Source organism: Littorina saxatilis, linkage group LG1 (assembly GCF_037325665.1).
Source record: "Littorina saxatilis isolate snail1 linkage group LG1, US_GU_Lsax_2.0, whole genome shotgun sequence".
Lineage (NCBI taxonomy): Eukaryota > Metazoa > Mollusca > Gastropoda > Littorinimorpha > Littorinidae > Littorina > Littorina saxatilis.
In genome coordinates, this window is record NC_090245.1 from 27,122,927 (window position 1) to 27,150,789 (window position 27,863).

Consider the following 27,863-nt stretch of genomic DNA (forward strand, 5'->3'; position numbering starts at 1 on the left):
CACCTGTAGTGGTACAGCAGTCCCTGCTATGTACGGCCCCCGGCGTGAGCGGCCACCTAACATGTACGGACACATTTGCTCGGCACGGAGTGTTTTCCTTCTATATTTGCCCCCCCTTAAACGGCCACCTGCAAAACGTGGACGCGGACTCTAATTTTCGGTCCCAACAGAAGGTCATACCTGCAATGTACGGACAGACCATCGTCAAATTTTCATCACAACAAAATCGATAACAGAGCAGTCCCGCTCTTGGTACAAAGATCACAGCCGCAATGGCGTGATGACAGTCACTGACAACTTGAGTGCACGTGTACCCAGTTTTGGTCAGGAGTGGAGTACATGCGAAGATGCCAACATGAAAATGCGCTATGCTCTTTATTCTTGTCTGTTGGACTAAACAATAGAAGCCACAGTCGATGAAGGTCCTGAGCGAAAGAGAGTGAAAAATCGGCAACAGTTCTCAGCATCGCGTGTCTGTGTGTAACCTCTTTCATTGACAAGATACTCTTGTTTCCCTGCAGCCTTGACCAGTGAGTCGGTTACGGTGTGAACCCTTCAGTTGTCTTGCTTTGTCAAAAGTTAGACACAGTCACCATGGTTTTGCTCTGAGTGAACAGTGCAGCTGGCCTCAATTAGCTGACACCTCTCTGGCCACAGCCCCAAACAGTACATGGCTGGGGGAAGGAAGGGAGAGAGAGAGAGAGGGGGGGGGGGGGGTAGCTGGCTAAACTCAGTGGGGTGTCTGGTGTCACTGTCAGCAGGAAGAGCATTGGAGAGAAATAGAGAGGTGTACTCTTCCACACAATTTCCAAGCATCAGTTGTCACCGCTTAGGGTAGGCAGTGAGGGAGAGGGAGAGCGGTGTTGTGTACAGTGTATTTCCCACTGAAGAGTGAACAGTCACTGCCACATGATCGGCATGCAGTCAATAAAGCCAGACAAGAAGAAAATAAATTACATGATTATGACATGCAGCTCTATCTGCTGCTTTTTATTCAAACTGGGTTTCAAGCTTAATCTCGCAAAGCATCTGCACACGTGCCTCTGTGCTGTGTTTGTGTGGCTGCTTTCGTATGTCAGTGCATGGTGAGTGCGTTCACTGCCTTGAGGATTTATTTTATATCTTCTTTTCAACACCATTCATACAAATCATTTTTTACAGAACGTTTAAAGAAATATTAGTTATATGATTAATACAGACATGGGTGTGTAAGTTATATGAAGTCTTATACCGCGCGCGTATCTCCAGACTCGGACTCAAGGCGCAGGGATCTATTTATGCCGTGTGAGATGGAATTTTTTACACAATACATCACGCATTCACATCGACCAGCAGATCGCAGCCATTTCGGCGCATATCCTACTTTTCACGGCCTATTATTCCAAGTCACACGGGTATTTTGGTGGACATTTTTTATCTATGCCTATACAATTTTGCCAGGAAAGACCCTTTTGTCAATCGTGGGATCTTTAACGTGCACACCCCAATGTAGTGTACACGAAGGGACCTCGGTTTTTCGTCTCATCCGAAAGACTAGCACTTGAACCCACCACCTAGGTTAGGAAAGGGGGGAGAAAATTGCTAACGCCCTGACCCAGGGTCGAACTCGCAACCTCTCGCTTCCGAGCGCAAGTGCGTTACCACTCGGCCACCCAGTCCATATTTTAGGAGTTTGTTGTTATTGTTGAGTAGCCACAAGAAGTAGTTAGCATAGACTCAATCCTGTTGTTTGTGTGTCTCTGTGTGAGTGTACGGGGGAGGGGGTGGTGTGGTCACCCCTCCCGTGACCGGCCACCTGCAATGTACGGACAGTTTTGCTATGGCCCAAGGGTGTCCGTTCATGAGAGGGACTGCTGTACCTATAATGTGAGTCCCCTGCATTTAAAGGACACCTCCCAATTAAAAACACGTCTTGTCCCCTTCTCTATAATTCTATTAATCTACACCAATAATGAAAGGACACAGTGCAAGTACATTTTTCACTGGCCTGAAGTGTATTATCATCACTGCCCTTAGGCAAACAAAAAAAAAATTGTCTGTTTAGGGTAACCCGACCGACCCTATCGATTTGGCGCCAACCCAAAAACTTTTTTTTGATTTCAAAAAAAAAAAGAAAAAAAAAGAGGTAAAAATGCTAAAAAGAGACATTTGGCGTTTCATTTACACACACAAAAAAAAAAAAAAAAAAAAAAAAAAAAAAAAACTATCTACCTACCGACCCTACTTTTTTGGGTCATGTTACCCTAAACAGACAATTTTTTTTTTTTGGCCTTAAAATCATACTGACCACAAAAGTGAGCCTTTTCACCTGTAAATTTCACTATAATGTTTCACTGTACATACTTTGGAGGCTCAGACGACTGCTCCGATGTTTCCCAGTCAATCTGGAAGAACTTGACGTATCCGTCTAATGAGGCTGTAGCCAGAGCAGAACCATCAGGGGAGAAAACTGCATCTACGATAGGCTGAGAGAAAAAAGGGAATGATGAGTAAGCTAACAAGATGTAAATGTCATGATTATCACTGTCAAGTTGAAAAACACACAGAAACACACATTCTCTCTAATTCTAAAGCATTTCAATCACAGAAAGTTCAGCGGAATTCACTCAATGCATGACAAATCAAGAACATGAACACAAGCACACAAGCACTTTCCTGGGCACTGTGCCGCTCTAATAACCACATTCTTAATTTATAGTGACTTCAACCTTCTTCAAGAGTAATAACTAATACTCCAAGTACAAGAGAAAACAAACAAAAGGACATTCAAACCTTGCGTCTTCAAACTTCTTTGAGACTAATAACCTAACAAATAGAAGAGAAATCAGCACAAACAATAACAAACATAAGAGAAATCAGTCCAAACAAAAGGAAACTCTCACCTCACTGTGGCAGACAAGTGAGATTCTCCCTGTCTCAATGTCCGCAGGGTTGAGGGGTCCAGAGCCGTAGTCCCGCGTCACAAGGTCCACAGCCAACAGCTCAATCTGTGGACAGGTAATGGACACAATGACCAAACAGATTCCACAGTCATTCACATTTAAGAACATGCACATGGACAAACCACATGGTAAAAACACAGGAAATATCATCAAAAAAACACATGCTTCTTGTCCACGTGTTTGAGACACACGCCTTGCTAGTGACTGGCCTATAATGGGCTGGGAGGCCTAGTGGTAACGCACTTGCGCTCGGAAGCGAGAGGTTGCGTGTTCGACCCTGGGTCAGGCCGCAATTTTCTCCCCCCTTTCCTAACCTAGGTGGTGGGTTCAAGTGCTAGTCTTTCGGATGAGACGAAAAACCGAGGTCCCTTCGTGTACACTACATTGGGGTGTGCACGTTAAAGATCCCACGATTGACAAAAGGGTCTTTCCTGGCAAAATTGTATAGGCATAGATAAAAATGTCCACCAAAATACCCGTTTGACTTGGAATAAAGGCCGTGAAAGGTGAATGCTCGCCTAATAGGCTACTGAGCTTTACTGGCCGATGTGAATGCGTTATATATTGTGTGTAAAAAATACAATCCTTCACAGAGTCATTTCCGAACATCATCCATTTTCAACCTGCTCCCCTCTCTCTTTCAATCAACCTAAACTTCTTTTCCACTTTTAGAGTGCTTCGGTTTTACTTCTGTTTTGCTTCTTTTTTGGGTTTGCTTTTTCATGTTTGTCCTGCAGAAGATTTCAAAGGCGAACATTTAACAGTTGCATAGTCTTGGTAATAACCATCTCTTTAACATTTGACAAGCCAAAGTACTGTACCTTTTCCCCCTGGGTGTATGCAAGGACTTTGGAGGAATCCTGCACTGGACTCTCTCCCTCCTCCCCCTCCTCCGGCCAGTAAGGGCACCAGAGGACGCGGTGGTAGGCCGAGTGTTTGTCCACCTGTTGTTCCAGGTGCAAGAGAGGGGTGGTGCTGGTAAGGGTTAAGGATGCAAAGCACAGGCACGTGGAATTGGTTTCCAGTTGACTCTACTAAATAATAATAATAATAAATGAGCATTTATATAGCGCAACATCATAACTTTACAATTATGCTCTTTGCGCTTGACACATTTAAAATTAAATTTTCTTAAAATTAAATGGAGGCTTCTGTCATGACCAGGGACATAGATGCGTTATAGACATATATTTTTCTGGTGACTTACAAGATCCTACCAATGTGATCAAATGAATAGATTATTTTCTGAAGGAAGAAAGTCACAAATGCGTCATCTGAATAAGACAATGTTGACTGTCACCTCCTCGAGTTCGGAATGTTACCGCTTACAGCCCAGAATATTGTCTTCACATTCAACTACAGTGAAATTTTAGACTAAAAACAGACCTGTGCACACTCAAAACGCTCATCAGTAGTAAACAAACCAAATTTCAGTAGTTTTTATAAAATGTTTCAGTAGTAAGCTGTAACGACAGTTCAAGACATAATTCTGCCCACAAAGCACACAAACTGAAACACTATGACGCAGTAGAATGGGAATTACTATTTATTGTAATTCAATCAAGTTGGCGTTTTAATGAAACAGAGCCTGTGATTGGTCAGAATGCCCCAACTCATTAAAAACTACCGGTCATTAATTGTCGATAACCACTCGCTAAAAAAGCCATCAACCACCTGCCGGCAAGGCGCATTGATACAACTTCAACTAGTCTCGGTTAGCTTTGAGGCTCATTTTACAAGTAGGAAATATGAAGGCCAACGAAATACCGAGACCATAAGGTATGCGAAGTGATGACGTCGAATACGTGACGTAAGTTGATGCATGAATTCTTCCGGACTACGTCAGTCAATTCCAAAGATCGCTTTTGTAATGAAAAGAATTTGTTTTAGAGTTTGCTGTCCAGAAACCTGTCAAAAAAGAAGGGAAAATGTATGTGAAAGAAAACAAAACAGGAGCAGAGTAATAAGATAGGAATACAGAGACATATTTCTTGGGACTTGACCCTTGCAGGTAGGTGGACTGAAAGTAGTGTGTGAACAGAACAGAACCAATTCTGTCTGTTTACCATCGCATAAAAGCAGGAAAGAGATCGTCGTCAGATTGAATTACAATAACATTAACATGCTTCCATTTGAAACTTCTCGGTCTTCATTGTGGATTGACGCCCTCCCAAAGTCTAATTGAAGCCCGACGGAGCAAAGCTTTGGTCGGGCGTCAATCCACGATGACGACCTCGAAGTTTCTTCTTCTTCTTCTTCTTCTGCGTTCGTGGGCTGAAACTCCCACGTACACTCGTGGTTTTTTTTGCACGAGTGGAATTTTACGTGTACAGTAAAACCTGAGTCTAGCGGACCCTTGTTGTAACGGCCACATGCTACATACGGACAGTTTATCATGGCACGAACATGATTTCAACAATAACTAACCTTTAACGGGCGGACACCTGCCACTTACGGACGCGGACACGATTTTTCGGACCGTAGGAAGTGTAAACACTGTCACAAACGGACACAACGTACATAAAAATGCAACTTCGAACACTCGACTGTTATGCAGTCAGTGCTCGGCAGCCGTAGCCGTAGCACAAATGGTTGTTGATTGGTTGTCCTGTCCCTTTTCTGACCAATCAGTGGCTTGTTTAGATGGAGACCCACTTTCGCTCACTCACTTTCGCTTCGCTCACTTTCGCTCACTTTCGCTTTTCCGCATTGTGGATACAGTCACAACCAAAAGCAACAGTAGACTACTGTGTTTGAAAATTAAAAATTTTAGTAATAAATTTTCATTTGATTAATATACTTACCCAACTCACATATAGCAATTAACCCATAGTTCAGTGCTGATACCGCTGTACGCGTCCCCTGACCGGGCTTTTGATTTTTAGCGAGAAAATTAGACGTAAATTTCAAAGAGTAGGAGCCATCCCTCTCCAGGGAAATATCTTTAGCGAGACCAGAAAGAGCGTGCACCTCGCTACCCCTCCTAGCCGTGGCGAGCAAGACCAAAAACAAAGTTTTTCTCGTCAAATTAGGTAAACTAGCCAACCGGAGAGGCTCAAAGTCCTCCGACGCAAGGAAACGGAGAACCACAAACAGATCCCAGGCAGGGAGCTGTGATCTTGAGAGAGCCGCGTCAAGGGCAGCTCCCTTAAGCACGCTTGAAATGACACCGTCAAGAGTGATCTTGCGACCGAGCTGTCTAAGAGTGGAAGAAATCGCAGACCTTCTAACTCGCAGTGACGAAGGAGAGACCCCCCTACTAGCCAACCAAGAGAGGTGGTTGGCTACCTCCATGGACCTTGGGGAAAGATGTTGAACCTTATTCTCAGAGCACCACTTGGCCCATGCAGCCCAATGAGAAGAGTACACGGAGCTAGTTGAGTCTCTGTGTGCTTTCTGTACCAGTTTCAGAGTTGTGGCCGAGGCCCCGGCACGACGCAGAGCGATTCTGACAGAATCCAGCCGTGAAGCTGCAACGCTTGTGGATTCTCGTGCGGGACCCCTGACCTGGGCTGTAACAGGTCGCCCCTTCGAACGCCTAGAGGAATGGGTGGGCGCACTGCCAGCCGCAGAAGGTCTGGATACCAGTGCTGGCTGGGCCAAAGAGGAGCCACCAGCACCAGAGCTGGTCTTTCCAGATCCACTTTTCTTAACACCTTCCCTAGCAGGCAAAACGGAGGGAAAGCGTAAGCCTGCAGATTTGTCCAATCCAGATCCAACGCGTTCACCGCCCACGCCAGAGGGTCCGGGAACGGTGAGACGAAAAGGGGGAGCCTGGTCGAGAATCTTGTTGCAAACAGATCTATGCAAGGCTTGTCTACTTGAACCCAAAGACGGTCCAACGCCTGGTGGGAGAGGGTCCATTCTGAATGCAGAACCTTGTCCCCCCGACTGAGGGCATCCGCCAAAACATTGAGCGTGCCCTTCAGGTACTTCGCTGAGAGAAGTATGTTGTGCGAGCTGCACCAAACCAACAGACGGCAAGCGCTCTCCGACAGCTTCTGCGAGCGTGTGCCCCCCTGCCGATTTATGTAAGCGGCCACAGTCGTATTGTCCGTGTGGACTTGGACATGACTGCCCCCCAGAAGCGGCAGGAAAGCCCGTAAACCCAGAGACACAGCCTCCAGCTCCAGCACGTTTATGTGCTGAGGAGCTTGGGAGAGATCCCACAGACCGGAGGCTGTCTGATCGGCCAGATGTGCACCCCAGCCTGTCATGGACGCATCTGTAACTAGAATGTTCTCCGGCGCCGGAGGAACGATCGGAACACCCTGAGAGACCCAGGGGAGCAGCCAAACACTTGTAGTGTTGCTGAACCAACTCCCCAGTCCTATGCGAACATTCCATCCCTGAGAGGCTTGGTCCCACTGCCTCCTCAACGCCGCCTGAAACGGCCTCTTGTGGACCCTGCCTAGAGGCACAAGGGGAGCCATCGATTCCATCTGCCCCAGTAGGGAGGACAACTCCCGGGCCGTGGACACATTCTTTCCGTTCAACAAGCGAACCAAGTTCTGAAGCTTGTCCACCCTCTTTTGAGAGGGGCGGACTAACCACTCCACCGTATCGAAATCCATGCCCAGGTAAGTGAAGCGTTGGGATGGTTCTAACTCTGACTTCCCTAGATTGACTGTAAAGCCCAGCTGAGCCGCCAGGTCGAGGACCCTCGCAGTATGAGTTCTGCACATGTACTGATCCTGATGCAGATTCAACCAATCGTCTAAATACGCCCGTAGGCGTACCCCCTCTTGTCTGACAAGAGAGCAAAGCTGGCGAACGACCAGCGTGAAGATCCAGGGGGCAAGGGAAAGCCCGAAGGGGAGTGCCCGAAATTGAAACACTTTCTCGCCCCACAGAAAGCGCAGCCATTTCCTGTCTTGAACATGCATGAGCACATGGAAATATGCGTCGGTGAGATCCACCGACGTGGCCCAATCTCCCGGACGCAGAGCTTCCCTTACCGAGAGAGGAGTCTCCATGACAAACTTGACTACCCGTAGGTATTTGTTCAGGGTGGACAGGTCCAAAACAGGCCTCCATGCCCCTGAGGCTTTGGGCACCACGAACAGCCTGCCGTAAAAGCCGAGGGACTCTCGATCTCGAACTTCCTCTATCGCACCCTTCAGGAGTAGGGAAGCCACCTCCGCATGAACGGCTGACTTGGCTTCCGGGTCTACAGGGTATCTGAAAGGCGGAGGTATCCTGGACAGAGGTGCCTTCCCCTCTGCCCAGAGGAGACGGAATCCCGAACGCACTATTCCCAAAATCCACCGGCTGGACACCAGGCGTGTCCAGGCGGCCAAGACCCTGGAGGGGCCACCCGCCGCCACCAAGGCGGGGGTTACTGGGAATAGTGGCTCGGGAGACCCTCATTGGGGGTGAGGCTTGTGCCCCGACCCCCGAGAACCCCCAAAGGAGCCTCTCTTCTGGTAGGGCGCGCCTCGCCCCCTACCCCGAAAAGAGGTGGACTGATTTTGCATCTTGCCCCCCCCCAGACGAAGAAGGCTGAGCCTTATTCTGAGAGGTAGGCTTGCTCTGAACCTTTTGAAAGCCGTGGTGAGCAATCCTTGCAATAGCCAGATCCCTAGCGTCCTGGGTTTCCTTCTGCAAAGCGTCCAAAGAGGAAGCACCCAGCAGCGACCCTTCCGTAAAAGGAGATACCTTAAGTTTGTCAATGGTACCCCTGTCTCGGATCTTTGAACCCGCCAAAAAGGCAGATCTGCGGGAATGCACAGCATGCGCATAAAGCCTGGCTGACAAGCTCAATTGTTCCTGAGAGACCCTGGCAAGCGTCGCCAACAGAGTCGTCACATCCTCCTGGGAGGCGTCGTAACGGAACTCAAATGGGTCTAACGATGAAGCGATAGACCTAGACAAAGAGCGTTGCAGAGAACTAGAGACGGAAGCCAACTCGAGCAAAGATCTACCCGTCTCCTCCAAAGCAAGAAGAGCAGACTCCGAGTAAGGGACTGCTCTATCCCTGGCATACCCATCCTCCCGCAAAGAAAGCAGTTCCGGAGTCACCGGAAGAACTGCTTTCGGCAAAGCAAAAGAGTCAAGTAAAGTGACGGGACGAACCAACAGTTTAGAGCTCTTTGAGAGCGCAGAACAAGGAACATGTTGTCCCGCTTTAGCCAACCAAGGGCCCACCACTTCCGGAGCCTCCCCATGCTGTGACAACAGCGGAAAGGCATCGGACATAGCACGACTGCTCGCGAAAATCTTCGACATCTCGACCGCCACAGAGGGGGACTCCCGGAATCGGAACGAACTTTTCGGTTCCTTAGCACTCCTGAAATCCCCTAAGGCAGAAGGAGGATGGACGAACTGAGATTTGTTCACCGCCACCTCCTCCTCGAGATATTTCGCAGCCACTCCAGCCGCCAGAGCCACCGCATCTGGCAGCCGTCGTGGCAAAAAGAATCCAGCACCTTCAGCCTGAGAGGCGGCACCGTCATCCAGGTAGCCTTCGTGCCCTTCCATGCACTCAGGAGGCTGGTCCCCGTACTGACTAACAGAGTCAAGTCCAGAACCAGCCATACTACCGCCAACTTCCTGCCCCCTGGGCGGAAGCAGATGCCTTTCAACCTGGCCACAGTCTACTGACGAGGCGGGAAGCATAGGAACATCTGTTCGCTTGTCAGGGCCCTTCGCACCCACTGACACCCCGACTAAGCGGTGGATATCAGCCGATGTTTCAGAGCTTTCGCCTGGGCTTTGACCAGAGGCTACTTTCTCAAGACAACGCTCTCGTGGAGTACACATACCTTGTGAGGAAGAACGGACACCGGCCGGAGACCCAACAGGAGCCTGAGAGATCCCATCCTGAGACGCATGCACGTCCGCCCTCGTAACAGTAGCAGAGGGAGGCAAACGAACACTGGCCAGCGACGACGCACCCCCGACACCTGCCGGCAGCGCACGTAGCTCCGCCTTAGTTGACGAAACTTCAGCCGCTAAAGCCGAAACCTGTGAGCTTAATGTCAAAAGCAAAGAGGCAACATCCACAGATGCAAGCCCAGAACCTACAGGCGAGACATCCCCTACAACATGCTTAACCCCGAGCACGGGCTTCTCCGTAGGTTTAGCCGACGAACCGGAAACTCCGGGCACGCCAACAACAACATCACTACATTTTTTGGATTCCGAACCCGAAAGAGACACGGGCGTATCGCCGTGCGATTTAGAACTTCTAGAACTTCTAGAACTTTTCCTAACGGGAGAGGGCGAAGCAGCTACATGTTTAGGTGTTGACCTCTTCCCGTCCGCATTGTCGGCCATGATGAAAACAACTCACAAACAAATTTGGAAAAAATTTTGTAAGTCCGAAAACAAGCCAACAATGCCGCCAAAAATTCAGGTAAAAATGGAAAGATCTCACCTCAACAGCAAATGCGAAGTCCGGAGACAAGAAGACACCAAGGGGAACACAAACCAGGTCTGGAAGACCAAGCAAGTAGGCTGAAACACAGCCGGAGCGTACCAAAAGCGACCAGCTCCACTGAGCGCTGAGAGTAGAATGACAAGATGGCGGCATATGCGCGCGCATATGGAAGGCAGCCTCCCTTACGGGCTGGCCTGGATACCCTTACGGGTCTCGGTCACTCTTTTTTAGAGGCGTCTTCCTTGTTGCTAAGGGGACGCGTACAGCGGTATCAGCACTGAACTATGGGTTAATTGCTATATGTGAGTTGGGTAAGATATGTAATTTAATGGAATCTCCAGCAGGAAAAAGAAGAGCGTTGACTTCAGAGCAGCGTGTCGCTGCCTTGAAAAAACTAGATAGCGGCCAATCATGCCGAGATGTGGCGAAGGAGATGGGATGTGGTAAAACACAGATCGCGAGGATCAAATCGGAAAAAGAAGACGTGATGAAGGAGTGGGAGTCAGGTGCGCGAATCGACCAAAAAACTGTGAAACGTCGGAAAACGCAATATGAAGACCTGAACAACATGGTATGGGAGTGGTTTTGTACTGCAAGATCGAAGAATCTGCCTGTCAGTGGACCACTTATACAGCGTAAGAAAATGCAACCATTTATCATTTACCACAACCTCCTACTAATCTCTCTCTCGATCTCTCTCTCTTTGTAAGCAATCGTTCGAAGGAAACAATAGTTAACACAGCTAAATTTCTGTTCCATGCATTTATGCTGAGACTGGAAAAACTGAATGAAACAAGAGCTGACCCAATTTGGTCGAGACACACTGCGGAATTTCCCGTTGAATGACTGATGAAGAGTCAGCTATTTGTAGCTTTGTGACGTCCGACTTGCGCAAGTTTGAATGCACAGTGTGTGTAGGGAACGGGGTAGGTGGGGGATTGTTGTTGTTGTTGTTGTTGTTTGCTACATGTATCATTTGTTTACTCACATTTTCAGTGAGTCTCATGTTCAATCCAATAAATACATACTACAGGACTGACAAAAAGTGTCTTGTTCATTTTACGTGCTCTTTGTAAAATATTGCCCCGGCCCCTCCACCTGTGAAGAAGGGACACCTGTCTAATAGGGACACTATTACCATTCCCCAAGGGTGTCCGTTAGAGACAGGTTTTACTGTATGGCCGTTTTTACCCCGCCATTTAGGCAGCCATACGCCGCTTTCGGAGGAAGCATGCTGGGTATTTTCGTGTTTCTATAACCCACCGAACTCTGACATGGATTACAGGATCTTTTTCGTGCGCACTTGGTCTTGTGCTTGCGTGTACACACGGGGGTGTTCGGACACCGAGGAGAGTCTGCACACAAAGTTGACTGAGAAATAAATCTCTCACCGAACGTGGGGACGAACTCACGCTGACAGCGGCCAACTGGATACAAATCCAACGCGCTACCGACTGAGCTACATCCCCGCCCCTCCTCGAAGTTTCAAATGGAAGCATGTTAATGTGTAATTAACAAGCCAAGGTGAAACATCAACACTGTTGTAACATTTGTTCTGAAAATGTCTTTGGTCTCGTCATTCTGACATTCATTCATCACTGGACTGTTTGCCAGCAGGTTGTCTTAAGAATAACTGGACTTCCAGCACTGTTGTGCCGTTTTGTTCTTCTTTGGTGACAGAGCTGGTGTCTCCTCTTCACTATCTGAATCTCGCACTCTTTTTTTCTTTTCCATGTTTCACTTCAATCACAAGTTGCCACGCAGACGCTGGACGAACTAAGTCTAAGAACAAAGACTCAATGCTGAGAACACACGCGCTTCCGGTAAATCGGAAAACGTCTTTTCAGCGCAACGGCCAACTAATTAGTCAAAACATCTTAAAACAGAAACAAGAAGGGCAAAGCCCATATGACTCACATGCTTGACCTTGACCTTTACAGCAATGACATCATACACTAAGAACTGCTTTACACATTTTTCCTACCAACAAGGTCAAGGTCATCCAAGGTCATGCAACACAAAGCTGTTAATTCAAGACATAGGAAGTACAATGGTGCTTATTGGCTCTTTCTACCATGAGATATGGTTACTTTTAGTGGTTCACTACCTTATTTTGGTCACATTTCATAAGGGTCAAAGTGACCTTGACCTTGATCATATGTGACCAAATGTGTCTCATGATGAAAGCATAACATGTGCCCCACATAATTTTTAAGTTTGAAACAGTTATCTTCCATAGTTCAGGGTCAAGGTCACTTCAAAATATGTATACAATCCAACTTTGAAGAGCTCCTGTGACCTTGACCTTGAAGCAAGGTAAACCAAACTGGTATCAAAAGATGGGGCTTACTTTGCCCTATATATCATATATAGGTGAGGTATTGAATCTCAAAAACTTCAGAGAAAATGGGAAAAATGTGAAAAATAGCTGTTTTTTAGGCAACATTTATGGCCCCTGCGACCTTGACCTTGAAGCAAGGTCAAGATGCTATGTATGTTTTTTTGGGGCCTTGTCATCATACACCATCTTGCCAAATTTGGTACTGATAGACTGAATAGTGTCCAAGAAATATCCAACGTTAAAGTTTTCCGGACGGACGGACGTCCGGATGTCCGGACGGACGGACGACTCGGGTGAGTACATAGACTCACTTTTGCTTCGCATGTGAGTCAAAAAAGTACACATTTTTGTTTTGAGTAAAACATCGGAATTTCGGAATTTTAATTAACAAGAAGAGCAAACGCTCGATCGAGTCACTTTCGCAGTTCTGAATATTATATGAGGCATCAGATGGACAGGAAGAAATTGCTATTCACAACACAATGAGTCACGTTCACATAAAATTTGAGCCCGGTCACTTTTATAGTTTCCGAGAAAAGCCCAACGTTAAGTTGTGTGTTGCCGAACAGAAAAGGCTAGTTATCTCCCTTGTTTTTCTGATAACGTTCGTAAAAGGCTACAGATGTAAATACTTTGATGTAAAGAATAATCCTACAAAGTTTCAATCACATCCGATGAACTTTGTCAAAGATATAAAATGTCTAATTTTTCCTTTGACGCTGACCTGTGACCTTGAAAAAGGTCAAAGGTCAACGAAACCATCGTTAAAGTGTAGAGGTCATTGGAGGTCACGACTAAACAAAATATGAGCCCGATCGCTTTGATAGTTTCCGAGAAAAGATATAAAATGTCTAATTTTTCCTTTGACGCTGACCTGTGACCTTTAAAAAGGTCAAAGGTCAACGAAACCATCGTTAAAGTGTAGAGGTCATTGGAGGTCACGACTAAACAAAATATGAGCCCGATCGCTTTGATAGTTTCCGAGAAAAGTCCAACGTTAAGGTGGTGTCTACGGACGGCCGGCCGGCCGGACAGACTAACACTGACCGATTACATAGAGTCACTTTTTCTCAAGTGACTCAAAAATCCGTAGCACCGTATTCTGCATATAAAAATCGGAGAAATTACGGAGAAAACGTAGATGTGCACAGGTCTGTAAAAATCAAATCCATTGCACATGGTTTTTTTTCATACAGGCAGCAGCTGTCAGAAACTTTGCATTTATGATTTAAAAATCGACACATATTTTCCAAATGATAACAAAAAAGTGCACTGAAAAAAGAGCTGATAGTGATAATAACTCATCAAGTTGATGTCACGACAAGATCATCAATGAAGGGAGACAAGCTCATCCTTATACTAAGGTCAGATTTGACAGCAACTGTGCAAACTTCCAGTATCACAAAATAAAGGATACACAATCTTGCCATCCTGAGCAATCTCACAGGTGTAGACAAACACGTTGCCCCTTTCGTCCACAGCAGCGATGATGACGTCTTCGCTGTGTGCAAAAGCTACATCCTCCACGCTCCCAGCGAATCCTTTTAGCAATGCTCTTTCTGCAGTTCGGCGATTGAGTATGCGCACATTGCCCCCTGATTTGCCTGTTATATAAGCATCAAACAGTTCAATGACAGTATAATTGTGTGAAAAATTTTAAACAGAGACCGACCAAGATATGTTGCTAAAATCCAGACTGGAGACAAAATTCTTTCACCGAGACAACCTCATGAGTGGAATTATGTAAATCAACTCAGTATGTTCACCATCAGTCTTGGTCACAACATCATAATGACTCAGACTACACAGATATTATCTAAAGGCTTCAACAACCACATTCAAAAAAGTTAAACATACATGGTTGTGGTGGTTCTTTGAAAATATTTGTTCCATGGTTACGCAAGATGCTGACAAGTCTGATTTTAACACACATCTAGTCTACAAAACCTGAGGTGCTCTATTTTAATGACTTACCCTTGAGAGCGAAAGCTACAAAATCACCATCACGGTGTGCTGCAACTAGGTTGCCGTAATAATAGCGTTGTTCCCAGGCATGGTTCACCATCGGAGTTATCTTCACCTGAGACAAGAACACAATGATTGCAGATGTAAAGTACGTTGCAAGAGAACTTGACTTCTCTCAGTACAATGATAACAAAACAGCATATCTTCACAGGTCAGCCCCTTAACCTCTCAACAACAAAGTCTGGTTTTCTTCCAAAGCAACCTTTTCTATTCTTAGAAATAAGGATGGAAAGTCTTTTCAAAATTGCTGCTTTCTCCAGGGCCTCTTTTGTGGTTTTCATGAGCAGAAAAAAAGAATACTTCTAATTATTTTCACTTTGAGCTTCTTCACTCCTCCCGTTTAGTAGTTTTAAGGGATATACATGTATACACTGCAAACGTGCTGCATGTGTGTACACAGACACTCATTTATTCATTGCAAAGTATTCTTGCTGTGTTCATTTTCAATGGCATGTAAAGATTAGAGTATCTTGTAATTTCTCCATTTGCGTGTGTGTGTGTGTGTGTGTGTGTGTGTGTGTGTGTGTGTGTGTGTGTGTGTGTGCCAGAGACAAACTGGATGAGCACATTGTATCTTGTTGTGTTTGAATGCATTGAATATATCTCAAGCCAGGAAATATTCATAGAGTACTGCACATGGTTGTAATAAAGTCATATATCTTATGTGCACCTTGTTGCTGCTTGCACGAGGACTGTCCTCCCCAGAAGCGATGTATATATCAACTTCTCGGCCATACACACTGAAACTATGCTCTTGCTCACTGCTGCCAGAGAAAACTCTGCAACATAGACAAGCACCAAAACAAACATTTACAACACACATCATTTGATCCAACTTGCCTTCAACATGTGTACCCATTTTCTTCCTTTTCCTATGTGTGCGTACTCATTCCTATTTTTTATAATAAAGAAAGAAAAACCTCATAATGGTGCTACAGCTGACACCTTGAGCTGAACCTATCACCTAAGAGAAAACAAGGGAATTTAAATGCTTACAATTTATACAAACAGAAAGTACAGTTCAAATATAATTATGTGAATGCTTAACAAAGGGAAACACCATTTGATTTATGCAGTCAGCTGGAACAGCCTCAAATCTCATCCAATCATAACTACAGTACAGAGGCACCCCCCTGTTCAAGACCAACCTATCCTCCCCACTTCACAAAGGCCCTAGTTTTTCAGATAGTCTGTTGTTAATAACGTCTGAAAATATACTTAAAGTTAGCTCCATTTTGAGACTTGATTTTCTCAGATTTTTGTAGATCTTAAAAGAGGGGTGTGTGTGTTCTTCACCGAATCACACATTGCCAAAATAACCATAAGCTGACAAAACTACAACTGCAATCACAAGAAGGTAAAGAGAGGGCACACAATTTGTAAAGCAAAAATCCTCACATTTTTTGCTTAGGCTCTGAGCTGTAGATAGTTTGCATCAGCTGGCTGATCGTTGCATCTCCTGACCCTCCACTGTGAACAAACGTAAGTATCCAACCAACAAAATTCAAACATACATGCAAAAACAAATTCAAAACAAGCCCCAAAAACTGCAATTCTTATTTTTTTCAAGGATCATAAATGTTTTCCAACAACATAATCAATTAAACATTTCTTTAATTGAAATGCAACTACATTCACACGTCAAAAACCTTATTAGAGAAAAATGTTCACAAATATAATATACACAAACATATGTCACTTTTATAAACCAGGGCCTAGCATTTGAAAAAGTGAGTTCAGCTTACAAAGGCGGGGGTCTGGGGGCCACAGGAGGCCCCCAGTGGGGTCCAGGGGCAAAGCCCCTGGTGGGGGTTCGGGGGGCAAAACCCCCCGAATTTGAAGATTTTTCACCTAAAAGTAAAAGAAGATTGAGCAACTAAATTATGCCTTTGACACCAACAAGCAAAACAGACAGAAAACAAGAAAACTGACAATCTTGTGTTATTTGGCCTAAAAGTGCCATTCCCACTTCCAGGAATACCTGGATTCTTTGTCACTGAATGGCTGACCACATTCAACAATGTCGCTTCGAGACATTATTTCACAAGTCTAGAGCAACAAAACACCGGCACAAAGCATGCTTGCGCGATGCCAGAGGAAGTGCGTGCTCAAGCAAACTGTCAAACCAATTGAGAATTGAACCGAACGGCGCACAAAACGAAAGCTGGAACTGTTTGGGTTTACCGTTTGGGAATAACAGGTTTTTGCATTTCGGCGTACACCAAATCGAGTTCCGCGTACTGGAGATGTTATTTTGGCGTAAAGTACGCCGAACGGCTTACAATGCTAGGCCCTGATAAACACAGTAAGAACCTGAGGGCCAGCAGCATCGAAATGGTAAAATATCATTTGCAAAGACATCTGAAGTGAGAAACGGCTGCCCAAGCATCCATGACATGCATACATACCAGTTTAACAAATGAACGAACACTAAACAAAAATGAAAACTGGTAAGTCAATTCATATGATCTCAACTCAAGAAGAAAGCTGACTGATTATCAAACTTCAAAGCATATCCTGACAGATGATTTTGTTCTTGTGCCCAGTGAAAATAAATTGACTTCCAATCAAATACAAACGTTACAACATGCATGAAAGTAGAGTCCCTCAGTCATTTGAAGAAAACTACTGACACAAGATGACTTACATTTCTCCAGAGTTGCCTGTCCCAGAAAAACTTGCACTTGAGCCTTTGAAAAAAAGAACAAATTACCTGTATATAATATGAATTTAGTGCAAATGCAATACTGCCTGCTGAAACAAGTATAAAATCAACAACAAAATCTATTATTAAAAAAATCACTTGAAAAGACTGAACTGCCCAAAAGAATGAAACAAACACATGAGAAAGAGAAAAGCTTGTCCATTCAAAGGAGACTAACGAGTGAATGCCAAAAGCAGGGGCTGAGGAGCGAGAGGTTGGAGTTCAAGGGTTTAATTTTTTCCAAATGTTCCAAGAACACCAAAAAATGCTCTTTCAACTGGAAAACAAATTTGTTCAAGTTGGAAAACATCAAACATTGATTGCTCACATTGTAAATGCAACATCCGTGACATAAAGAACAGGCAAGATAATAGCAGCTGGGATAGCCTATTCAACGATGACCGCAGCCTAGTTGTCAATCACTCAATGGTATCACCGCTTTTTTGTGTATAAATAAATCTGACAGTGACAGTCGCTTATACTTATAGTATTATGTGTCATTAATAATGTTTCATGTGGTATGTTCCGGGATAGTGACATTTCTGGCAGGCTAGTGACTTTCTTGAAGTTCCTGGCCTGACGAGTTACATTTTTCAAGATTTGGCCATCCCTGGTGCAGTAGGTACAATGGCACTTAACAGTCGTACAATACACCACTAGCAAGGAATACATATTTGCCTGACATGCGTCTGTGTGCAGTAATCATCCTAGCAACCCTTTCACGACCAGTCTATCTTTACAAGCACGAATCTTGGTTTACAGAAATTGAGAACAAGTCGCGTAAGGCGAAATTACTACATTTAGTCAAGCTGTGGAACTCACAGAATGAAATTGAACGTAGTCCGCCGCTAGTGCAAAAGGCAGTGAAAGTGACAAGCCTGTTTGGCGCAGTAGCGGTTGCGCTGTGCTTCATAGCACGCTTTACTGTACCTCTCTTCGTTTTAACTTTCTGAGCGTGTTTTTAATCCAAACATATCATATCTATATGTTTTTGGAATCAGGAACCGACCAGGAATAAGATGAAATTGTTTTTAAATTGATTTCAAAAATTTTATTTTGATCATAATTTTTTATTTTTTTATTTTCAGAGCTTGTTTTTAATCCAAATATAACATATTTATATGTTTTTGGAATCAGAAAATGATGAAGAATAAGATGAACGTAAATTTGGATCGTTTTATAAATTTTTTTTTATTTTTTTTTACAATTTTCAGATTTTTAATGACCAAAGTCATTAATTAATTTTTAAGCCACCAAGCTGAAATGCAATAGCGAAGTCCGGCCTTCGTCGAAGATTGCTTGGCCAAAATTTCAATCAATTTAATTGAAAAATGAGGGTGTGACAGTGCCGCCTCAACTTTTACAAAAAGCCGGATATGACGTCATCAAAGACATTTATCGAAAAAATGAAAAAAACGTCCGGGGATATCATACCCAGGAACTCTCATGTCAAATTTCATAAAGATCGGTCCAGTAGTTTACTCTGAATCGCTCTACACACACACACACACACACAACGACCCTTGTCTCGATTCCCCCTCTATGTTAAAACATTAAGTCAAAACTTGACTAAATGTAAAAAGGCCACCCTTATGACAAGTGGTCGAATTAACTGATTAAATAACAAAAAGTCACAGGTGGAACATCTGTCAAACAAAACATCAACCAATATTATTCAGCTGATTTCAATTCATAGTCCCGAATTAACCCTGTGGAAGGGTGGTTCACATACTGAAAGAAGAGTGACTGTAAAACTAAAAGATTCTCTGTGGGATCGTGAACCCCACACAGGCTAAATCGGTTATTTATTGTCTCAATTCTAGTATTTTCAGTTTGTTATTATTAAAATACTGAACATTTTTAGTAGACGTCCCTGTATATATGGGTAATCTTGAACTTTAGCGTGTTAAATTCATAGCTCATAATTCTGAGGAATTTAAGTCTCCAAATTTGTAGAACCTGCACTTGTAATCATAACAAGTCATTTTAGATCCCTTTGAAGTTACGGAATGAACTCCGATGAACTGTACGAATGCATTTCGTTTACATGGGTCAAAGAAGGAATTATCCGTATGAGCGGGCAAAGGGAGACAACTCTTTCGTGTAAATGATATCCCATGGTTGACAACGTACGCCATTTTTGGTGCATTTTCGTCGATTGAACAACCAAATTAATTAATTATGCTTAAGTTTGGAGCTCAATCCGTCAATTAATTTCACGACAAATGTTCTTTGGCTTGCTTACATGGACTTGTATCAAAAATAGGTCAAGAATGTCACTGGATACTGAGCTATGAATTTAACACGCTAAAGTTCAAGATTACCACTCTATGTATGGTGTCAATCACAGTGGCACTGATTCCCTCTCCTCCGCTGTTCCAGGTGTAAATTTCAGTCAAATGTCCAGTGAGTGGGTCACAGACTCGCACAACTATATATATATATAGCCGTCTCACTAGTAGAATTACTGGCTGTCTAGTTAGTGGTGTGTGGCACTACTGGTTGCGGGTTGTCATAAATAGGGGAATACTCCAACAGAACTTGGCAAATTTGTATTATTGTAAACAATTTTCTTCATCAGAACTTGCCAGTCATGGAATAATGGATTGATTGAGTTTGATATCTTGGCAAATCCCTGACACTGACGAAGTGCTGAAAGACGTCAAACAAACTACACTGCGGTAGGCTCAAGCTGCCGTGTACTTTTTTGGTGAGAAATGATCAGAAAAGATTTTCCTTATATGTTTCTCTGTTCACTCACCATTTGCCTGCAGAGCTTGTAGCTCGCGCAAGAGCTGGCTTGTGTCAGTGCTATTCATTGACGAGGCAGCTCCATCCTCGTTACTCATGACTGGTCCAGAACAATATGAACAGGCCAACAGCCAAACACACTAGCAATTAAAAGTAAACAATCTTCAGCAAGTCTTCAATTTTCTTAGTAAACATTCAGATCATGCCGGTCGTCAGAAACGAAACTCGTTCTGAGAAGTTCTAAATATGGCGGCAAACTCGCTCTCATTGGGTCGAGAGTCCAACTTATTTTGGCTTCAATTTTATTTTTAGTGATGCCTTCCTTCTCACTTAAGAAAATGATCGTTTTTGAACACTTCCACTTATCAAAATGTGTGTGTATTTACAACAAACACAAAAACCTCTCCATAGGTCAGAGGTGAAAGGTAAAGCAGGTTCACGTTTGAGACTCGAACATTTTCTGTGCCCGACAGAAGGCAAGATATAGTTCCCGGTGACTGTTTTCGTTCACACGATTAATGTCAAAATCCTGTACCAGAGCAACTTTTTCATATTTATTAACATATTTTGTTCCCTGGGTAGATACATTTCGGAAAAAGCAAGTTTTTTGTACTTTGACATAAATTCTAAAATTATTCTCTCTGTTACTGTGTAGACATAATTTCTGATGAGAAAAAAAACAAGTCGCGTAAGGCGAAAATACAATATTTAGTCAAGTAGCTGTCGAACTCACAGAATGAAACTGAACGCAATGCAACGCAGCAAGACCGTATATACTCGTAGTCCACCGCTCACGGCATAGGCAGTGAAATTGACAAGAAGAGCGGGGTAGTAGTTGCGCTAAGAAGGATAGCACGCTTTTCTGTACCTCTCTTTGTTTTAACTTTCTGAGCGTGTTTTTAATCCAAACATATCATATCTATATGTTTTTGGAATCAATACCGAAGTCCGGGCTTCGTCGAAGATTACTTGACCAAAATTTCAACCAATTTGGTTGAAAAATGAGGGCGTGACAGTGCCGCCTCAACTTTCACGAAAAGCCGGATATGACGTCATCAAAGACATTTATTGAAAAAATGAAAAAAACGTTCGGGGATTTCATACCCAGGAACTCTCATGTCAAATTTCATAAAGATCGGTAGTTTAGTCTGAATCGCTCTACACACACACACACACACACGCACACACGCACACACGCACATACACCACGACCCTCGTTTCGATTCCCCCTCGATGTTAAAATATTTAGTCAAAACTTGACTAAATATAAAAAAGTAAGAAGATTGAACAATTAGTCTTGATGAAGGTGACTCGTTCCCATTGGCATTGCCTGTGCTTGTGTTAAAATAAAAACGATTCTGAGAAAACAGGGTCAAATGTTTTCAAGAGGGTGTCAAATGTTAATAAAAACATTTTGAAAATGATCGCTTTATTGCAAGAAAGAGGTTAAAGATGACAAAATTACTTCGCACAATGCTTCTATTGTGTTCAAAGTACATACAAATGCAGAGAACCCCAAATAGACCAAAATGTCGTGCCAGCTGTGGCCTTAATTAAGTGAAAAGATTAAAATGAATATACATATTCTATGGGTTTTGGTACTTATGATTCCATACTTCTCCATTTAATCCAATGATCTCTGTATGTTCTCCGCTTGCATTATCAAAACATTGTGGTGTTAGGATATCTTTTATTCATTCTCTCATCTGCACTTAAAGGCACAGTAAGCCTCCCGTAAACCATCACAGATACTGTCAGGCTTCACACAGTACAAACACCCTTCCATTTGAACGTTCATCAAACGGGAACATTCAAGGTGCGCTCCGTAAAGAGCGAGCAATTTTCAAAGAATTTATTTTTGCCGTGGTTTATCTTACCCCTGAGCCATCGTGAACCCGTGTGATAAAGTTTCCTTTTTTCACAATGTAGTCGTCAGTTAGTAATTTGAATGCGACTCGCTGTGAGCTTATCTGCAATACCACGTTATTAAGTACCTCTGACTATGCACGAAACAAACGGCTGTGGTTCACAAGAACTCTCGCGATGGCTTTTGACTGACTGTTCAGAGGAACTGGCGATAGGTATAAACCGTCGTCTGTTACAAGAACCACGCCCTTGCGTGACCCTGCTTCCGGGCTTTTCTTTTTATATTTAGTCAAGTTTTGACTAAATATTTTAACATCGAGGGGGAATCGAAACGAGGGTCGTGGTGTATGTGCGTGTGTGTGTGTGTCTGTGTGTGTGTGTGTGTGTGTGTGTGTAGAGCGATTCAGACTAAACTACTGGACCGATCTTTATGAAATTTGACATGAGAGTTCCTGGGTATGAAATCCCCGAACGTTTTTTTCATTTTTTATATTTAGTCAAGTTTTGACTAAATATTTTAACATCGAGGGGGAATCGAAACGAGGGTCGTGGTGTATGTGCGTGTGTCTGTGTGTCTGTGTGTCTGTGTGTCTGTGTGTGTGTGTGTGTGTGTGTGTGTAGAGCGATTCAGACTAAACTACTGGACCGATCTTTATGAAATTTGACATGAGAGTTCCTGGGTATGAAATCCCCGAACGTTTTTTTCATTTTTTTGATAAATGTCTTTGATGACGTCATATCCGGCTTTTCGTGAAAGTTGAGGCGGCACTGTCACGCCCTCATTTTTCAACCAAATTGGTTGAAATTTTGGTCAAGTAATCTTCGACGAAGCCCGGACTTCGGTATTGCATTTCAGCTTGGTGGCTTAAAAATTGATTAATGACTTTGGTCATTAAAAATCTGAAAATTGTAAAAAAAAATAAAAATTTATAAAACGATCCAAATTTACGTTTATCTTATTTTCCATCATTTGCTGATTCCAAAAACATATAAATATGTTATATTTGGATTAAAAACAAGCTCTGAAAATTAAATATATAAAAATTATTATCAAAATTAAATTGTCCAAATCAATTTAAAAACACTTTCATCTTATTCCTTGTCGGTTCCTGATTCCAAAAACATATAGATATGATATGTTTGGATTAAAAACACGCTCAGAAAGCTAAAACGAAGAGAGGTACAGAAAAGCGTGCTATGCAGCATAGCGTAACCACTACCGCGCTAAATGGCATTGCGTTCAGTTTCATTCTGTGAGTTCGACAGCTACTTGACTAAATATTGTATTTTCGCCTTTCGCGACTTGTTTGATAAATGTCTTTGATGACGTCATATCCGGCTTTCCGTGAAAGTTGAGGCGGCACTGTCACGCCCTCATTTTTCAACCAAATTGGTTGAAATTTTGGTCAAGTAATCTTCGACGAAGCCCGGACTTCGGTATTGCATTTCAGCTTGGTGGCTTAAAAATTAATTAATGACTTTGGTCATTAAAAATCGGAAAATTTAAAAAAAAAAATAAAAATTTATAAAACGATCCAAATTTACGTTTATCTTATTCTCCATCATTTGCTGATTCGGGAGATTGTTATATGTGGCAATCTCCCGATATAACCCCGTCGGTTCAATCTTCAAATGGTTCAAAACTACCGAAACACCGTACCGGTTATGGATTCCTACAACGGGATACCGGAATAGGTCCTGTAAATATAGTAACGGAAAAACCAAGTTCAACACCACTCTATATATACTCCAGACGTCACGTGACGAAAAGAATGTCATCACACCATTGAAATGACATTCTTTCCGTCCCCTATAGGCGACGAAATAGGTCAAATTTTGTGCACTTTTTAGTGCAAAATGCTTCGACGCCGGAGCGCGTACTGGACCCAGTGCCGTTGTAGTGCAAGTGTACTTTGTAGTGCACTTGCACTACAACGGCACTGGGTCCAGTACCCGCTCCGGCGTCGAAGCATTTTCCACTAAAAAGTGTGACCTATAACCGGTACGGTGTTTGTAGTTTTGAACCATTTGAAGATTGAACCGACGGGGTTATATCGGCAGATAGCCAAATATGTTATCTTCGGATTAAAAACAAGCTCTAAAAATTAAATATATAAAAATTATTATCAAAATTAAATTGTCGAAATCAATTTAAAAACACTTTCATCTTATTCCTTGTCGGTTCCTGATTCCAAAAACATATAGATATGATATGTTTGGATTAAAAACACGCTCAGAAAGTTAAAACAAAGAGAGGTACAGAAAAGCGTGCTATCCTTCTTAGCGCAACTACTACCCCGCTCTTCTTGTCAATTTCACTGCCTTTGCCATGAGCGGTGGACTGACGATGCTACGAGTATACGGTCTTGCTGAAAAATGGCATTGCGTTCAGTTTCATTCTGTGAGTTCGACAGCTACTTGACTAAATATTGTATTTTCGCCTTACGCGACTTGTTTCAAACTTTCAAAACTTCGAATTGTACTGATCTTGTCTTGATGAAAAAAGAATTCTTTTATGATTTACTAGAGGAATACCCGGCTTCGCCGGGGTGAATCGCGAGACAGAGACAGACAGCGTGGCGGTTCACCACAATCACCTTTGAAGGCGAAGTCCTCTCAAACGGGATTGAGAATTTTAGAGCTTATTTCTAAGCCCTATATTATCTGTTATGGCTTCTCAAATGCCAAAACATACAGACAGACAAAAGCCGGCAGACCCCATCACAAACAGAACTCTACAATCCACAGGTGTTGCCTCCACACACACACACACACACACACACACACACACACACACACACACACACACACACACACACACACACACACACACACACACACACAGAAGCCGTATATATCTATCTATATATGTAAATATATAGAGATAGATGACAGTGGATTTTTCGATAAATAGATTCGACCTTTGCACTTTTACAGTGAGGACAACTTACGGGTACATGCAAGGAAAGCCCACAACTTGTAAGGCGAACAACTCTGCAGAGTCTGCTGTGAAGGGCGACGGTAGTCTCCCCGTCACACTCGACCCCCTTTGAATGAACTTTGTCCCCAAAGTTCCGAACCATGGACCCGCCAAGCTTAGGTCCCTCCCAGGTGGAATGGGAACAGCACGAAAATGATTCAGTGACCTGAACATTTCATGTCGAGTCCCATCGCTGTCGACGACGCCAAATGTAACCGAGTGCCGAAACACCACACTCACCTTTGAAGGCGAAGTCCACTCAAACGGGATTGAGAATAACTGTTATGGCTTCTCAAAGGAAGGCCTGAACTTTGAACATACAGACACACCAAAGCCGCCAGACCACATCACAAACAGAACTCTACAATCCACAGGTGTTGCACACACACACACACACATACACACACACACACACACACACACACACACACACACACACACACACACACAGAGAAGCCGTATATATATATATGCATATCTATATCTATAAATATATAGAGATAGATGACAGTGTATTTTTCGCGTGGCTATAAATTGATTCGACCTTTTCACTTTTACAGTAAAGACAACTTACGGGTGCAAGGAAAGTGTTCTGGACAGTGCAGTGACATTCTAAAAATAGTAACGTAGTAACGGGAATATGGATTGACGCCACACGAAGGAAGGGAGATAAACGCTGAAAACACTGGAGAAGATAAGGAAGAGTTTCTGGGAATGGATCCAGAGAAAAACCAAAATCGGTTCAACGCTGCGCGCTGAGAGCACGTGTTGAAATATCTCATCGAGCAGGTTGTGTCCGGGGTGTACCTGAATATGGCCACCAAATTTGAAACAGATCCATCAAGAACCTTGGGCGTGCATCGCGGACACACACACACACACACACACACACACACACACACACACACACACACACACACAAGTCGTATATATATAGAAGAATGTTTGTGTAACAAGCTGTCAATTTATTATATAGATTTTAAAAGTTAGGTCTAGCGCCAAAACGCACCACGGTCCGATTGTGTGGGGAGACAATCGGCAAAATTAATTCTTTGAAAATTGCTCGCTCTTTACGTAGGACACCCAGGATGTTCCCGTTTGGTGAGCGTTCAAATGGAAGGGTGTTTGTACTGTGTGTAAAAGCCTGACAGTATCTGTGATGGTTTACGGGAGGCTAACTGTGCCTTTAACGTTAATTACTCTCTCCACACTTGAAATCACGTACACTACGCGCGTATAAACATGCACGCCCTCTGTCTGTCTGTCTGTCTGTCTCTCTCTCTCACACGCACACACACACACACACACACACACACACACACACATACATACACCTATTCTCTCCGAGTTCTATTTCCACTGTGGAACATGCTTTTCGTCACGCTCATGAGAAAAATACTAACTCAGTGTGTGTGTGTTTTCAGCGATAGCGGTTGAGTTATTTATGTATAATGAATATTTTTACTTGTGGAATGTACATGTATTTTGAAATTCATGTATGTGTTTTGAAAACTGTGTCAATTGTATTAGTTTATGTCGATGTGTATAATTCATTTGACTTGAAAGCTACTCAGTGGAAGGGTACCTTTAATGTGTTAGAGAGTACAATCTCTCAGACCACCGGAAACCATTGCCACGGTTACCCAAAACTGCCGTTATCGTTTCTGAGTTACAGAGGCCGCCGCTTTGTCAGAAGGGATTTATGTCGAACAAAAGTGCAAAAGTGGGTGTATTCCCTATAGGTGCATTCCCTGCAGGCGTTTTTCCTGTCGCGTTTTGCCGATCTTGCGGCTGAGACAGGAAATTAAAGCGCCTACAGGAAATGCGCATACAAGGAATGCTGACAACTCTTTATCTCTCGCTTATGGCTGTCAACCGCTCGAGATAGTACAGTTTGCGACTTATAAGTAAAATGAGATAGGCAGATTGCTGAGATTTTTTTTCTCCAAAAACACTTAACAAAATGACATTTTATGAGCGTAACGTTTTGATTCTGACGTCATTTCCCTTATGCTTCTACGCCATTCATTTTGTCATTCCTTTCGACTATGACCATCTTCATAGAGATCGGATCAAAAGCATTCTTAGATTAGATCAATTTTCATTTTTTTTCTATTATCATTTTTTTGTTTATTAGTCTATAAGGGCCATTGATTCGATGTGCCTGTGAATGTCTTGTCAATAAATCAATCCCTTGATGTACCAACAACATCTTTTTATATTTAGTCAAGTTTTGACTAAATATTTTAACATCGAGGGGGAATCGAAACGAGGGTCGTGGTGTATGTGCGTGTGTGCGTGTGTGTGTCTGTGTGTGTGTCTGTGTGTGTGTGTGTGTGTGTAGAGCGATTCAGACTAAACTACTGGACCGATCTTTATGAAATTTGACATGAGAGTTCCTGGGTATGAAATCCCCGAACGTTTTTTTCATTTTTTTGATAAATGTCTTTGATGACGTCATATCCGGCTTTTCGTGAAAGTTGAGGCGGCACTGTCACGCCCTCATTTTTCAACCAAATTGGTTGAAATTTTGGTCAAGTACTCTTCGACGAAGCCCGGGGTTCGGTATTGCATTTCAGCTTGGTGGCTTAAAAATTAATTAATGACTTTGGTCATTAAAAATCTGAAAATTGTAAAAAAAATTAAAAATTTATAAAACGATCCAAATTTACGTTTATCTTATTCTCCATCATTTGCTGATTCCAAAAACATATAAATATGTTATATTCGGATTAAAAACAAGCTCTGAAAATTAAATATATAAAAATTATTATCAAATTTTTTTTTTCGAAATCAATTTAAAAACACTTTCATCGTATTCCTTGTCGGTTCCTGATTCCAAAAATATATAGATATGATATGTTTGGATTAAA

General features: G+C 43.1%; 1 protein-coding gene across 1 annotated transcript in view; it reads right to left on the bottom strand.

Moving 5' to 3' along the window:
• LOC138965800 (enhancer of mRNA-decapping protein 4-like) overlaps window positions 1–20,389 on the bottom strand; it is a 52,413-nt gene extending 32,024 nt beyond the window's left edge. The window contains exons 1-9 of the mRNA XM_070337903.1: window positions 20,155–20,389; window positions 17,337–17,379; window positions 16,088–16,159; window positions 15,360–15,468; window positions 14,639–14,744; window positions 14,082–14,268; window positions 3,764–3,917; window positions 2,883–2,987; window positions 2,344–2,465 (exon numbers count right to left, since the gene is read on the bottom strand). Coding sequence (XP_070194004.1) covers window positions 2,344–2,465; window positions 2,883–2,987; window positions 3,764–3,917; window positions 14,082–14,268; window positions 14,639–14,744; window positions 15,360–15,468; window positions 16,088–16,159; window positions 17,337–17,379; window positions 20,155–20,242 — 986 coding nt within the window. The 5' untranslated portion in view covers window positions 20,243–20,389. The remainder of the gene's footprint in view (window positions 1–2,343; window positions 2,466–2,882; window positions 2,988–3,763; window positions 3,918–14,081; window positions 14,269–14,638; window positions 14,745–15,359; window positions 15,469–16,087; window positions 16,160–17,336; window positions 17,380–20,154) is intronic.
• Between the last annotated feature and the right edge of the window lie 7,474 nt (window positions 20,390–27,863).